The 15,742-nt window shown below is 56.3% G+C and overlaps 1 protein-coding gene across 6 annotated transcripts in view; it reads left to right on the forward strand.

The window, feature by feature from the left end:
* The first annotated feature begins 7,842 nt into the window (after window positions 1-7,842).
* Window positions 7,843-15,742, forward strand: part of AXIN2 (axin 2) — a 33,447-nt gene continuing 25,547 nt past the window's right edge. For 3 of the 6 annotated variants that reach the window (XM_027567916.1, XM_027567915.1, XM_027567917.1), the window contains exon 1: window positions 10,892-11,706. In XM_027567916.1, coding sequence (XP_027423717.1) covers window positions 10,892-11,706 — 815 coding nt within the window. Of the gene's footprint in view, window positions 7,994-8,201; window positions 8,653-9,274; window positions 9,576-10,780; window positions 11,707-15,742 lie in introns of those variants that run through there. The other 3 variants (XM_027567913.1, XM_027567912.1, XM_027567911.2) reach the window with 3 other exon arrangements.

The raw sequence follows: 15,742 nt of genomic DNA on the forward strand, positions 1-15,742 counted from the left end.
GGAGAACTGGGTTAGCTCACGGCGGATTTTTTCCACTTAATTTTTTTTCCCCTAACATCCCCTAAGTGTTGGGGTGATGTGCTGAGATTATCAAGACAGATTTTGCAGCTTCGATAACTACTGTATCTTTTTTCTACACTCGAAAAGTATTACTGGGGAATATTTATTAACAGAACATTAGTAACAGGAGGAGATGGTCAACCCACACATTCTAATTTGGGGATACTCATATTTTTGCTAAGAAAACCATTAAGTCCTGTCTCATGTGCAGACAATGGTCACATCAACGAAACAAAAACAAAAAAAGACCTCCCCAGAGTTGTTCTGGGCCAGCGCATTCAGGAATTCTCTCCCCCCATATCTAAGTTCCGTGATAGGAATTCTGAGGATGGCTTTACAAATATCATTCAAAGAACGAGCCCCAGCTCCTCCTACTTTGGGCACCACATTTGAATCCCAAAGATCCCTTCCTTAGCAACTTTTACTCCAGGTTCCCTCCTGCTCCAAGGGGAAGGTTCACTTCCCTCTTCTAAATCTGAAGCAATAACTAACAAATAACATATTTACCTTCTAGACGAATAAGTCCCGTCTCTCCATTTCGAGGGGGGAATCCCCCAATAACTTTGGGAAAGGTGGGAGCAAAGTAAATGTTGTTTTTGAGTGTGATCAAATGTCACTAGCCTGGAACTCCGTAAACTCTCAAAACGATTTCGGTTTTGCATTTCATAACCTATTTGGAGAAATCTGATATGTTTTTACAGAAACATCCAGTAACCTTGGAAGAACCTCAGACGTGTTATAATTATTGCCGGCTTACGCTTGTCGCCATGCCCCCTCAATGCACTGTTGTGTGTAAGCGTGGAAAAGGCTTCTGTAACCGTATGTACTGCCACTTGGTGCCCAGCTTGACCCACGTGAGTCGACAGAGCAAACGTCTCAGGAACGGGGCAGGTTTCGCCACGCCCCTTCGGAAAGGATGCCTCTCAGTCTGTGGGTCCAGGATCTGGACATGGCTTAGCCGGAACCTCTGGCTCAACGTGGTCCACGCCATTGCAGGGGGGCTACCAGCTGGGCCTACGTGCATCTCAAGGCTTGGCTGGGTAGGAATCAACTTCCAAGATCACCCACTTGGTGGGTGGCAGGGCTTGTCCCTTGCCACATGGGCCTCGCCCCTCCACAGGGCTGCCTCACGATCCTAAAAAAGCACCGAAGATAGAAGTCACAATCTTTTTATAATCCAATCTCAGAAGGAACATCCTGTCCCGTCTGCCATATTCTGTTGGTTCGGGGCAAGTCAGTGAGGCCCACCACGCTCAAAGGGAGGCAATGACATGGGGCAGAGTGCCCGGACACAGGGCTCATGGGAGGTCCACTTCGAGGATGCCAACCACAACGCCCGTGGCACAGCAGCTAAAAGCTTCACTCTGCTGCGAGGATCTCATGACCCAGCCCCAGCACCCAGGCGGGCGTCTTGTGCTGGTGCGTCCGTGTCCGTGTCATACCAGTTGTCCAGTGTTTCACGTATCACCTGTGGCCACAACGTGGTTCAGCCGTGGACCTGGCTAAGGGTTGCACGTATCAAAAAGCATGGCCCCTTCTTCTGAGTCTGCGGTTGGGTGGGTAGGACAGAGAAGTAGATCAGCCGAAGTGTTTTGCTAGAGGCGAGGCCCAGGTGCCACGGAACCACGGAGAGGAGTGTCTCCCAGTCTGGGGGCGATTAGGCAGGGGAGTAGTGAGGAAGCCGAAGAAGGTGGCCTGCTGGCCAAGGCTAATCTCCAGCACAAAGTCACAGAGGAGTAGAGGACAAGAGCCACCATGAGGGACCGCCCTTGGCAGGGGCCTGGGGAGCCAACAGGAGGCAGAGCTGGAGACTGGCCAGGGCCGACCACCTTGGGCACCGGACAACGGGCTCTGGGCCTTGTCCTGGAGGATATATGTGGCCCAGAGAGGATTCGAAGCCGGGGACGATACTGTCCATTTTGGAGTACAGAATGCTGTCTGTGGTGGCAACATGTCGGGGGGCCCAGGGGCAGGGGTCTCTACTGAAGGCTGGGCGAACAGAATGTTCTGCTGTTCCTGGCAAGAGATGAGAAGAGCCGGGGCCCTGGTCGGTGGTTGTGGATTTGGGGAGAAGGTGGTGACTTTAGGAGATTTTTAGGAGGCAGAATCGACAGAGCTGGATGACTGAATGGGGATGGATGAGGGAGCAGAAGGATCTAGAAATGGTCCAGGTTTCTAACTGAGGCAGTGGGGCTTGGTGATGTCACTGCCTACCAGGAGGATGGCTGGTTTCAACAGGGACAAAGTAGGTTCCCTTTTAAGATTCCAAATTGGAGACAGCTGTGGCCTGCCGCCCATCCAAGGTGAGGATGACGAGGGAGGGCAGAGGTCTGGGGGCCCCCCCGCCCCGTCTTTGGAGAATGGGGCTTGGACCTATGGATGGGGCAGGAGATTGCCCAGAAGACATTTCAGGGGAAAGGAACCCAGAGGAAGGGCAGCCTGTGAGGGCCCGGGGTGGGGGGGGGGTGGGGGGGGGGTGGGGGGGGAGGCCTGTGGAGCAGCAGGAGATCGAGATTTCCTGGTAAGAAAGTCCTGTAAGAGGGAGGCTTGAACTGCAGAGAGGATAGGAGACGGGGCTACGGCCCCGTCAAGCCAGAACCAGAGCAAGATCATCCCACGGTATTTACCTATAGGGTGGCTTTTACCGGGCTGAAAATGAATTTGGGGGGGAAAGACTATCGTGGGTTGAGGAGACAATGAGAGGGGAGGAAGTGTAGACAGCAAGTGTAGACTCCTCTCGAAAGACGTTTGCCAGCAATACTATCCGGGTGCTCTGAAGCTGGCAGGGTGCCTGCCGGATGGGCCCTGGAGTCAGCTCCGAAGGCAGGTTACATAATAAAGCAGCATATGTTGGGGCGCCCGGGTGGCTCAGTCGTTAAGCGTCAGCCTTCGGCCCAGGTCATGATCCCACGGTCCTGGGATCGAGCCCCGCATCGGGCTCCCTGCTCCGCGGGAAGCCCGCTTCTCCCTCTCCCACTCCCCCTGCTTGTGCGCGCTCTCTCTGTCTCTGTCTCTCTGACAAATAAATAAAATCTTAAAAAAATAATAATAATAAAGCAGCATGTGGGAGGACATGACAGAGGGAAGTTTCTTCCACGGGGAGGCAATATCCAGAACATCTCCAGGTGTTCTGGAGCAGCTGTGGCTCTGCCTAGCCTCCTGGCCACCCCGCAACCCCTGGGGGCAAATCGCAACCCACCCCCACCCCCCCAGAGGGAGAAAGCGCTCAGTCAGCTTGTGGGAATGCTCCGAGCAAATGGAGAAACTAACGTGAAAGAATAAAGGAACCCATTCCAAGCTTGGCAAACCTTCACTTTCCAGAAGCTGTTTCAAAGGAGCAGGATGAAACATCAGGAGCAGAAAACAATGTCTACGGAGAGAGCTTGGCAACGTAGACCTATTTATTAGCAACGTTTCACGTGCAGCCACGGGGCGTGCTACTCCAGCGTCTCTTCTCTGTCTCTCCTCCTTTCCCCCAAACAGCCTTTTCCGTGTGCACATCTGCTTGACACCATGGAGAAGAAAATGTCAAAACTCAGAACCTCTTTCTGGATTTGTTGTAGTATTGGTGGTCTCTTCTGGTTACGAGCTCAGGCCAACTCTTAAAAAGCCAAACTCCAAGATGATGAATGGCAACATGCCAACGGCCCTGCCGTTTGCAGCTCCATTTATAATAAATAGGAAAAGCACTTGAAAGTAAATCAGATTAGGAAGTTTTACACTATTAGCTCTGTTTTAAATTTAACATTTAAATGATGTGTTATCATTCATTTTATTAACAAATACGTTTCCCCAACACTTCTCTGGATAGGACTTCTTAGAGAAACCTCCCCTTTTCTCTTGTGGCTTCAAAATTTCCACCTTGACGTCCCAGTCCGCCTTCTGCTAAGGGGAGAGCAAGTAGGAAGGGGGGGGGCGGCGCCCGGAGGGATGTGGAGTCGGCCTTTTCCTCTTTTCTTTCTCCTCTCGGGTTTTGTGAAAGTCAGTTCTCCCCTAGGTGAACCGAGCCCACTGGGATGCCCGTGGAAACGCCTGCCACCATAAAAGACTTGGTGGATAGCCCAGTTCCAAGGGTCAAGGCGATCCCTAAGCAGGGGCAGAAGGAAGGGTGTTTCAGTGGAATTTCAGGCTGAAGCCCTGGGGTGATTCTTTTAGGAAAACATCCGCAATCAATGTTTATTAGTTCTGCATTGGAAGTCAGGGACTTGAGAAGCTCAGGCCCCCCTCTTAGCCAGCCCTACCCTGGGTTCTCCCCACCGGGAGGAGGAAAAGAGGGTGGATGGGGAGTCAGAACTCTCCGGAGGTTTCAGCTCAGCTCCAGCAAGGGCGGAGTGATCTTGGGAAAACTCTCTTCACCTCTTCCTAGCTTAAGTTCCCCATCTTAAAAGGCGGATTGGATCAGGTAACACTTGAAGAGTCCTGGCTAGAAAATTTGGATGTTTCACTTTGGGTACAGGAGAGGACTATTTTTGAGAGACTGCAGAAAGTCACAGCACTGCCCCCCCCCCCCCGCCTTTCCCTCCCAGCCTGCTCCTCCCTGCAGGGAAGATGGCAGGGGTGGCTCACCTCTGCAGGACCTCTGTGGTAGCCTCCAGGCCCCCACCCCCAGGAGTGGGTCTCCCAACTGGAGGGCATCTTCGCTTCAGAATGGGTAAACAGACTATTGAGGGAAGAGTTTGGAGGGCCTCCTGTATCTCAAGCATCTTGCTGGACATTTACCTGATTGCTTATCCCCACAACAGGATTCTGAGGGTTGTTTCCTCCACTCTACAGGTGAACACATGGGAGACTCAGAAGGGCTAGGTGACCTGCAGTCTTAGGAAAGGTTACCTGTGTCCCTCTCCACCTCCCTCCTTAAACAAAGGTACGTTGTCTAAGATGGCACTTTCCCAAGGAAATAAAAGACAAAATCACTGAATCTTAGAAAACCATGTCCTGGGTCTGAGCTCTTCTGAATTCACAGCTGGTGTGACTTCCACGCCAGAGGGGTTTGAGGCGGGGGGCTGACAAAAGTTTGAAGACCTGGCCAGATGCTTCTCAGGGAGTCCCCAGTCCCTGTTTTCTGGGATCTAGGATTTCAATCTGATACATAATTCCCAGAGAAAAGAATTATCTTCTCTGCTTTATTAAACTTGTCTGCACTTAGGCAGAGTAGGCTGTTTATCCTCTGTAAGGTTTTTCTTTTAAAGGAGGGGGGAAGAGTGAGCATGTGCAGAAATCCATCACCTTGCTTTCCAGTTTCCAGGCAACCGTGCAGGATTACAAGTCACATGATATCACTGCTGCCAGGGAGAAGGGAAAAATGGAAAACTGTGCTATCTTGAGAAAGGGGCTCGGTATAGGCAAAGGACTTTGGATTCTCTTCCAGAAACACTATCAACAAGTAGTCAAAGACCTGGAGGCTTGAGAGGGCTCCTGGCTTCTCTGCACTTGGCCCAGCCTCCTGCTGGATGGGAAATGGACCAGATCTGAAGTCAAGGGGGAAGGGGAAAGAGCAGGAGTGAGATGGAGGGGGAGCCGTTGGCCCAAGGTGACCAAGCACCTGTTCTGGAAATCAGGCTCTCAGAGAGGTCATTAATGAGACAATCCAAACCAAACCAGGCCTGTGTCTCTGTGTCCCTATCTCCCTTCCCTCCTTCCTGCTGCCGCAGCCCTGGCATAATGAGGGAGCAGGAGCGCCTTTGGTTTAAGCCGAGCCTGTGATGATTAGGGCTGGCTGGGGGGCAGTGAAGGGTCAGTGGGGACAGCTGGGAGAGGAGGAAAACCACCCATGAAGACCAAGTTTCCACTTCCTTTTTTAAAGCCTCCTCTTTCTGATCATTGTTTATTTTGATTTTGGATGTTTTGATTTTTCTATCTCCCCTCCCCCACATTGTGTGCGTGTGCGTGTGCGTGTGTGCGTGTGCGTGCGCGCACATGGATGCTGTTGTTTATATTGTAGACACTTCTTTGGCAATTTATTCCCCTCAATATACACTTCTGTTCCTGTAATAACACCCTCTGTGGCCTAAAGACTCCCGGGAACCACAGGGACAGCTTGGCTCCTGGCTCTCGTGGGGTCGCAGAAGGGGGTGGGCGTGTCCTTGGCCACGGTTCCACATACCAGCATTCCGGAAGGCCGGGCGCTTAGATGGAGCCGACCTGAAGTGGACTGGCTTCCAGTTTCCTCACACCCAGCAGTTGTCCCAAGGCAAAGATGAGTCATCCCGCCACACTCTCGTACCGGCCCTCCCGATTTGCCCGGAGGTGGCCATATTTCATAGCCTGGACTGTGGGCTTGCAGCCAGCCCGGCTGCCTGGGCAGGTGAACCCAGAGGGGCAGAACGTGGACACAGACAGGCAGGTATTGGGAAGTGAGATGCCACCCACCTCGCCATTCAGGAGCTCCAAAAAGTCTGGCAGCCCCTGCTGCAAAGAACTCTAGCCCCTTGTCACAGCCCCATGGACTGGGGGGAGGAAGAGCACAGTCCCTACTGCTTGCCCTTTTCCAGCAGATCATGGGTGTTGCACCTTCCTTCTCTTTTCCTACGGAAACCTAAATGGACACATTTCTTGCATGTTTCAAAGTTCTGAAGGCCTAATGGCAGGTTAGGGGCACCTCTGCATTGAAAAGCGTTGTCATCCATTGTTCAACAAGCAAGTAAATAAAGAAAAAGGAGTAGAGCTGGATACCCCAAGCCTCGCCCATCACCTTCAGTGCTGGGCTCCTCTTTTCACTTACTGAAACAATCTGATTGACACCTTTAAGTTTCTCAGGAGGAAGAAAAGTTAATAGCTTATCAAATGAGGGACCAATCTATGGCAAGAGCTAGTCTAGGTTTGTGGCATATTTTCTTGTCCCATTAAGTAAGAAGAGAAGGTTGCGCCTCATAAACATTACTGGCGGCATGTGGGGAGGTGACATTCAAAGGAGACAGCGGGTGAAGAGTTTTCAATACATTAAAACTGCGGATCAAGGAGAAAAAAAGACATTCCGTGTCTGTTTAATATGGAACATATGGGAGGATGGGGGATGCCTGCCATAGCGTGTTGGGAATGCAGTTGTTACAGAAAGATGTTCTCTATGTGCGCAAAAAGGGTTCTGGTGGCCAGGTTGAGAATTTGTAGTTAAATCTTCAGGGAACTGAGGCCTGCTTCCTAACGAGGTGTCAGAGCCCATCTGCAGGCCTCAGGCCTGTGCTGGCGGATTCACACCCCCATCTTCACACATCCACAAACGCGCCGTGGTTCTAACCCACACTTAGCTACACGCGCGCAAGGGCACACACATGCCTTCTGTGTGCAGGCCCGCGTGGGCCCTATGACACTTGGCCAGTGGATCCCAGGACCGGAACTCCCTTTACAAGATCCTCGCGGCCCAAATTCCCAGGGAAACTTGAATAGAGGTGGAAAAGTGTTTGATGATAGGAAAAAAAAAAAATCTGCTTGCTTGCAGTTCTTGCGACTGCCAGAATGCTACAATAAACTGTTGCTTTCCAGGGCTGGGGAGGGCGAGGGCAGGCAGGGGGAGGCAGCCGGAGCAAAGAGGCCGGAGAACTTGAAAGACGGAGTTGGAACACCGGCTGAGAGCGCCCCCGGGGCGGCGGGGGCCTGGCAGGGGGCGGAGAAGGACACGGGAAGGATTGACTCTGGAGCCGAGCGTGCGGCGGGGGCGGGCCGGCCCGGCCCGGCCGGGCCGGCGCGGGGCGCTGGCCCTTTAAGGCGGGCGGCGCGGGCCGGCCGAGCGCGGCTGTGATTGGCGCGGCGGGATCACTGGCTCCCCAAGCCCGGCCCGGGGGAGTCGGCTGGAGCCGGCTGCGCTTTGATAAGGTCCTGGCAACTCAGTAACAACCCGAGAGCCGGGAAATAAAAATAACCCCTCACTGCAATGGACTTCGGGGCCGGCCGGCGTCCGAGGCGCCCGTCTCCCCCGCCGAAAGCCCTGCTGTAAAAGGTGGGGGTGGAGGCGCGGCCCCAGCGGAGCCGCTTCAAAGAAAGCCCCCCTCGGACCGGGGGCGAGGTCGCGCCAAGCGGCGGCGCGGGCGCGGGGGACGGGAGGGGGCCCGGCCGGGCCGAGCCCGGGCCAGGAGGGGCGGTGTGAGCCGGACGGCCCTGGGGAGGGGCGGCAGGGGCACCGGGGGCGGCCCGGGGCGCGGCCGGCGCGTACCTCCCTTTCAGGACCGTGCGCTCGGCTCGCGCCTTTGAAGTGCACAGTTAAATCCACAGCGCAGTTTTTGTTGGAAGCGCCCGGAGGACATTTGGTGCGCGGAGTGACTGCTGGAAACAGGACCTGTGTTGAAAGCCGGGCCGGGCGGGGGCCGGAGGGGCCGGGGGCGGCCGCGGCGGGGGCGGAGGCCCACTCGGGTCTTTTGCATAAAAGGGGCGGCGAAGAGCGCCGCTTCACCCTCCCTCCCGGTGGATCTCGCTCTAATCCCGGGATTGCTGTTTCCCCGCACCCCCCTCCCCTGCCGCGCGACTCCCGATGTTCCCCGACGCCGGGAGCGGCCCGGGGGGGCCCGGGGCTGCCGCTGCGAGCCGATCCGGGGGCCAGGGCCGGGGCCCTGCCCGGGGCGCCTGCGAGGTCTCGCCGCGGAGCGCGCGCGCGAATCAATGGTGAGTGCCGAGGCCGCGGCGGCCGGGCGGCCCGCGCGCTTTGATGTGCCGGCGGCCCTTTGAAGTTGGCAGGCCGGCTATTTCGGGGCGCTCTCCCGGCGGGCGCGGAGGGGAGCGGCGGGCCCGGCGCCCGGCGCTCCGGGGGGCTTGGCCGGGCCGCCCCGCGCGCCCTGCGCCTGGGGCCCCCTCCCCAGCGGGGTGGCGGGGCCCCCGACGGAGAGACTTCTGCAAGTGGCGGCTGCGGCGGGGGCGGGGAGGGGGCAGATTCCCCGCCCCCCCCCCCCGGGGGTCGCGTCGCTGTCGTTGTTATGGATGTGAGTCGGAGTGTGAGTGTGCGCGGGAGTGCCTTTGGAAGGTGGGATGAAAGGTTGGCGGCGCCCCCCGCTTGCCCTCCCCCCGCCTCCTCCCACCCACCACCCCCCCCCCCGCCTCCTCCCACCCACCACCCCCCCCCGCCTATCCCTCCGCCCCCTCCTCCCCTCCCGCCTCTCTACCCCCCCCTCCACTCCTCCCCTCCCGGCCGCCGGTCCGCGCTTAGGGGCCCCGAGCGCTGGCCCAGGCTCAGTCTGCGCGCAGGAGCGGCCCGAGCCTGGGTCGCCCGCGTCCCCCGCGTCCCTCCTCCCCGCCCGGGCCCCGCGCCCCCGGCCACCCCGGCCCCTTTTGCGGAGAGGCAGAGACTCCGCGCGTCGCCATTTCTGGACTAGGCTGCTGCTTTCCGTGCCTTTTCTGCGAGCGGCGGCGCCGGGGACCGACCCGCGCCCGGACTCGGGGTGCCGCGAGCGCCTCCCGGGGCTCCGGCCCCGCGCTAGGCACCCGCTCGCCGGGGCTCTGGACGCGTTCGGTTGGATTTGGGCCGGGGGGGGGCGGGCCGGTGGGGCTCGGCGGAGATGAGAGCCCGGCCTCGGGCCGCCTTCGTCTTCCAGGTAACGGGGCCGCCCCACCTTCCCTCCGCCCGGGCAGCGCGGCGCTACCGGCGGCCCCGCCACTCCGCCGGCCGAGTCTCCGAGCCCCGCGGCCTGAGAGGCCCCTCGTTCGGGGTCGCGCCCCATCCATCCCCCCACCCCCCCGGCCCGCCCCTGCCCCCCTTAGTTTTATCCTTCCCGTGCTAGGAAAAGCGGCTTGTTTATTGGTTAGATAAGACTTTTTTCTTTTGGAAAAAAGACAGGATTGAGGTCAGTAGAGTTTGGGATTCTTGGCAGAGGCAGTGGTAGCTTGAGACGGTTTCTGATCCGGTTTTGTAGGGTTGGTGACTCCGGGAGGTGAGCTGGGGGCGGGAGTGGGGGCGAAGGGGGCGGCGGGTCCCGAGGCTTCTCTGCTTCTCTCTCAAAGTTTGAAGATCAAAGTCTTGTCTGAGTGAGTTGATTTCTGGTTTTGGAGAGCGGGGAACACAGAGGTGTAGACTGAGCCGGATTCTTGGCGGGAGGCGGGGGCGCAGCGAACATTTACATCTGGGTGGAGGGGGGCGTTTTCCAGCTGGGAGCCCATTCCGCCCCTCGCTGGGCGGGCTTCTTTCTTGGTCGAGGATCTTCAGAATTTTTAAGGAGTGGGAAGGGGGAGCGCCGAGGGAAGGGGTGGGTGGGGGGAATGGGAACCAGATGCCGGGGAAGGGCACGTTTGGAGCTCGAGTTATCTGTGCGGAGAGCCGAGTGGGGAAATTTACCGAAATTGGTTTCACCTGCACACAGCCGGGCGGCTCCGTGTGCGCGTCTTTGGAGTTGATGCTGTCGCGGGGGAGGGGAGCAGAGGGGAGGGGAAGGGAGGGGAAGGGAGGGAAGCGGAGCCCGTGCGGAGCCAAGGCTGCCCTGCGTGCGCCCCGGCCGAGGGGGGTTTTGGAAGATCCAGTCTTACACCTTCCAAGCCCCTCCGCCCCCACCTCCCACCCTCCGCGCTCCCAGCCCACCTGCCCCGCCCCTCCCCCCCAATTGTGCAGGGAGCTCAGATTTCGCCTTTGAAAAAGCAGCGTCTGATACTTTAGATGAGCACCTCGCAGATAGCTGGGTTGCTTGATTTGAATTTGAGGAGTTGAAAAGCCTGTTTACTTTCTTGCTTTGATGTTGGGTAGATCTGGTTTTGATTAGATCAATACCCCTTTCTCTCTCCCTACCTCCCCCCTTCCTTTTCTTTCCAGAAAGGAGGCTCAGATGAGCCCCTGCTGACTTGAGAGAGCAAGAGAGACCACGCTGATTGCTGAGAGGAACTGAGGGAAGAGAACAAACTCCGGGCGGAGGACTCCCTCACCATGAGCAGTGCTGTGTTGGTGCCGCGCCTCCCAGACCCCAGCAGCAGCTTCCACGAGGATGCCCCCCGGCCCCCGGTCCCGGGGGAAGAAGGAGAGACCCCGCCGTGCCAGCCCGGGGTAGGAAAGGGCCAGGTCACCAAACCCATGCCTGTGTCCTCCAACGCCAGGCGGAACGAGGATGGGTTGGGGGAGCCCGAGGGGCGGGCGTCCCCGGATTCCCCTCTGACCAGGTGGACCAAGTCTTTGCACTGCTTGTTGGGCGATCAAGATGGTGCTTATCTCTTCCGCACTTTCCTGGAAAGGGACAAATGCGTGGATACCTTAGACTTCTGGTTTGCCTGCAATGGATTCAGGCAGATGAACCTGAAGGATACCAAAACTTTACGGGTAGCCAAAGCGATCTACAAAAGGTACATTGAGAACAACAGCATCGTCTCCAAGCAGCTGAAACCTGCCACCAAAACCTACATAAGAGACGGCATCAAGAAGCAGCAGATTGATTCCATCATGTTTGACCAGGCACAGACTGAGATCCAGTCGGTGATGGAGGAAAATGCCTACCAGATGTTTTTGACTTCTGATATATACCTCGAATACGTGAGGAGTGGGGGAGAAAACACAGCTTTCATGAGTAACGGGGGACTGGGGAGCCTCAAGGTCGTGTGTGGCTATCTCCCCACCTTGAACGAGGAAGAGGAGTGGGCTTGTGCTGACTTCAAGTGCAAACTGTCACCCACTGTGGTTGGCTTGTCCAGCAAAACCCTGAGGGCTACAGCGAACGTGAGGTCCACCGAGGCTGTTGAAAATGGATACAGGTAAGCCTGTCCGTCCGGGGAGGGGGCCGGGGGCTGGGGGACGGTGTGGACTTTGCAGATGTTTTGAGTTAAGTGGGGCGGGTGGTGGGATGGTGAGGCTGCTGAGGCTGACAAAGGTCTGTTGAGAGCTAGGACTGCTGGCCATGTACCCTTTGATCTTGGCTTTTCGTTGTTTAAAGTGGGGAGAAGTGCTTCACACACAGCTAAGTCTAAACCTGCAGTCTTCCAGGACTAACTTCAAACTGGCAAGCAGTATTCATTAATGCGGGTTACTTATTATCCTGGACCAGTCTTAGAAGGCTGAGAGGGAGAGAGAAAGGACAGCAGCTTTTGATGCCTCTGAGTCACCGAATACACTAAGCACCAGTTTTGGAAGGGGTCATTCACCGCTGATCAGTAGCCAGAGGAATGAATGTGGCTGGGGAGGCACAGGGAATATCGTGCGCACCCACTGGACGTGGCGGGGGGGGGGGGAGGTAAGTGGGATCTTCTGAACTCTTCTGTTAAGATAAGAGCCAGCAATTGGCTTCACAACTGAGGTCGTGGTTCTCTTTGTAGCCTTAGGTTATTTGCCCGGCAAGAAACCCTCCTAACTAGGGAAGGTCCCGTGACTTTCCTGAGTAAAGGACCCTTAGCTTTAGAGTCCGCTGGTATATTCATCTAGGTTTTACATGCTTGCAGCCCGAGGGTCAGATTTCCGTTGACTGTTGTGTTGCTTAGTGCTGGTGGAGAAGAGTCTTGGACAGAGAGGACGGGGCCCTGGAGTACTTTCCCTTTTTGAGGCTTCAGAGATCAGCAGTCCTTTACAGAATGGCCAAGTCTTAAGATGCTTGACCTTGGGCAGCAACTTCAGACCTCCTGTTAGAATGAGTTTTTCTGTGTTTCTCCCTCCCTCCCCTTCCAGATCCAACCTGAGCCTCTCACGTCTAGATCCGTTGCTTGGGAGGGGTGGTGGGTACTTGATTGCTCTCGAATGGCTTAGCTTGCTATCTCCATCGTGTATTTCTTCGTGTGTTTGGCACCGGGGATGCAGTCTGGTGGCTGCCTCTGTGGAGACTGCCCTCCCCCTGGAGGGTCAGGCCTCCAGTGTCCCGCAGGAGCAAGAGGGGCAGGGCAGCGCGGCTGAGCCTAGAAGCCGTGATGTAGGGGTGGCCCAGAGAGTTGACTTTTTCCGCTCGGTGCAAAGAGCTCATTCTCCAGCCACCAGAGGGCGCTCCTACAGCCTCACGCACCCCGGTTACCCACCCACACTCAGACATCTGGTCTACACCCAAGTGGAACTTGATTGGCTTTTGAAAGGAAGCAGAGGATCACGTGAAAGGAGTTGTTTCAGCATCTTTAAGCCTCTGGCTCAAGATACTGGGCCGGGCAGTCACCGGGCACCTGCTGCTTCTGCCTCGTAACATTTAGGTGAATGTTCCGGTGAACGTGTGCTGGTCTCCTTGCTCTCCAGTTTGGCAGCCCGTAGCTGAGACTACTTAAGGCCTGTGGTAAGGCTGCCACTCCAGGGGCTTTCCGACAGTGGAGCTTCTGTGTCTCCCAGGGTCAGGACCCAGAGTGCCCCCTTTGTGAACAGTGTCCCCTTTGTCAGCAGCACCGTCCGGGGTTTGTGTGTGGTTTGGGATATCACCGAAGAGAAAGTGCTCCCAGGCCGGAGCCTGCTGCGACCCCTCCCCTTTGTGGGTGGGCAGCAGAGAGCCCGCCTGGGTGTGCCCCTCCCCCTTCCAGAGGCCTCCACTGGGATAGTACGAGGATTAAACTTTCCCCGAGATGACTCTTGTGAAGCTTTTGAGATCCTGGGGGCGGGGGCCAGAGATCCCTTGTGTTTCCAGTGCTTGCCCTCTTGGTTGTGGACTGTGGGCCTCGTTGATCTATAGGTGACACCTTCTCATCCGCCCCTGGAGTCGCCATGCTCTTATTTGTGTGCGCTTTTTCGCACTGTTGGATTGCAATGAAGTATTTTACCTGCACTACGCGGAGCCCGCACGTCTTAACTGGGCGTCATCACAGGGAACTTAGGACCTATCCCATTTCATCTGAACACGCAGGATCTTCAAGTGTACATAGGGTGTATTTGGAGGAGTCCCAGATTATTCCAAGGCCTGGGTTCCAGCCTTGTCTACCCATCACTACCTGGGTGGAAGTCTTTCTGAGCCCCACGTGTCCTTCTGTACGATGACTGGTCACCATCCCTCCTGCTCATGTCATAGGTGGTTGCTCTTAGGATCAAAATAATGGGCGTGAAAGCCCTGCGTAAAGGAAAATGTTCTGAACACTTGTAAAGCATTAGAATTCGTATCCTTTAATCATGATAAGGAGTGGATATGTGAAAAGGGCAGGCAGGTTAGGATCTCACTTTCGGAGAGTGCCTCTCGGCTTCTCGCCCGTACTCCCTGTAAGGTTTTAGAGTGGTCCGCCCGCCTTCCCAGGCCTCCACTTTCTCTGGGTGTTAACTGAAGCCTGTCTTTTCAGCCAGCTCTTGGGATGTAGGGATCCCATCCAGCTCGTTCAGGTCTGCCTCCCCTTCCACTACACTCACTCATCAGGCAAGGTACGTGGCAGATAGGATGGCCTTCAGAAGTTGGTAACATGAATGAGCCCGAACACTCGAGTCCTGCCCAGGGGGGGTCTGCCTGCCTTAGCTGTGGAGGGGCAGCCTTGGCAGCTGGGTACCAGGAGCGCTGGCCCGTCTTCCAAGCCCTGTGTTTACCTTGGGCACTCAGAGGAGGCCTCCTTTTTAATGACTTGTTTGTGTCCTCGCTGATTTGGTGTCAGGTTTAATATAAATAGTTGGAACGGAAGAGCAGGAATTATCCTCGGAGGGAAGGGCCCTGGTTTGTGAGTGCTTGAGTGGGATGCCTGGGCTTTTGATGGGCTCTATAAATAACTTAGAGCCGGCGTGACCCGTTGGTAGAAGCGCGTGTCAGAGCCCCAGCACGCAGACACAGAGTGTCGAGGTGTATGTGGAGGGGCTGTGGGATTAGGAGCTCAGCCCGGCATGTATTTTGGGAAGGAGACCGTGTTGGGCTCACAGAGTGCTCCCTTGCGTCCTTCCCTGTCCGCCCTGGCCCTGGTGCCATCCTCTGCCAAGCAGGTCTCCTCTGCCTCCCGTTGCACCCCCTCTCCTCTGGTCTCCCTTCACATAAGTCGGGCCTAGCAGATGGCCCTCTGCCGGCTCCAAGTGCTTCCTGTTCTCTGAAAGAGCTCGCTGAGGAGGCCCGTTTTTGTGCTAAGCCACTGGAATCAAGCTTGGCTTCAGTTATCAAAGAAAATGATGCCACAGGAAAGAGAATGCTGGGAGCGGTATCCTCCGGTTAGAGGCTGGGGTCTCTGAGGAAGGCATTTTGCTAAAAATGCACTTGTAAGAGTTGGCCTGTTTCTAATGGCTCAGCTGCCCAGGGCCACCTGAGTGCTGGACCCCTCACTGAGCGCCCGCCCCGCCCCCCCCCCCATCTTGCCTTAGAAGATGCTTCTTGAGGAGAAGGTTGCCTTTTGGGCAGTGACTTTGGAGCACATTGTCAGAGGGCTTTTGGCAAGCTCTAAGCGCATAGCTTTAGAAACAAATACTTGTCAAGTTGCACTGTTTGGAGAGGGGGCCCAGAAGGAGGCCCCAAAGGTCAGGTCTGCTGTGCTCTCCGTAGGGCGGCTTGGCCCTGGTGTATGGGGAGGGGGCCGGGGCCATAGCACTGGCATCAAGACAAGAGAGAAGAATAAGCTGGGAGGGGGGGGGGTAGAAAAGCCAGCAAACAGTTTCCCTTCCCTGAAGGTCTTGCCAGGAGCCTCTGCTACCTGACAGCCGAAAGCTCTTTGCACATGGACGTTGCAAACGGAGGTCTGTGGATGCCTGCCTAGTTCAGAATCAGTACCGTAGGCCTCGACTCTCTGTCGGAATTTAAAATCCTTGCAGCAACTGTGGGAGCACACCAGTCCCGAAGAAAATAATCAAAGCATCTGGGTACAATTACTCCAGCATGGTCGTTTCTCTCTCTCTCTCTCTCTCTCTCTCTCTCTCTCTCTCTCTTTAAGATACAAGAAA

Source organism: Zalophus californianus, chromosome 16 (genome assembly GCF_009762305.2).
Source record: "Zalophus californianus isolate mZalCal1 chromosome 16, mZalCal1.pri.v2, whole genome shotgun sequence".
In the NCBI taxonomy this organism is placed as follows: Eukaryota; Metazoa; Chordata; class Mammalia; order Carnivora; family Otariidae; genus Zalophus; species Zalophus californianus.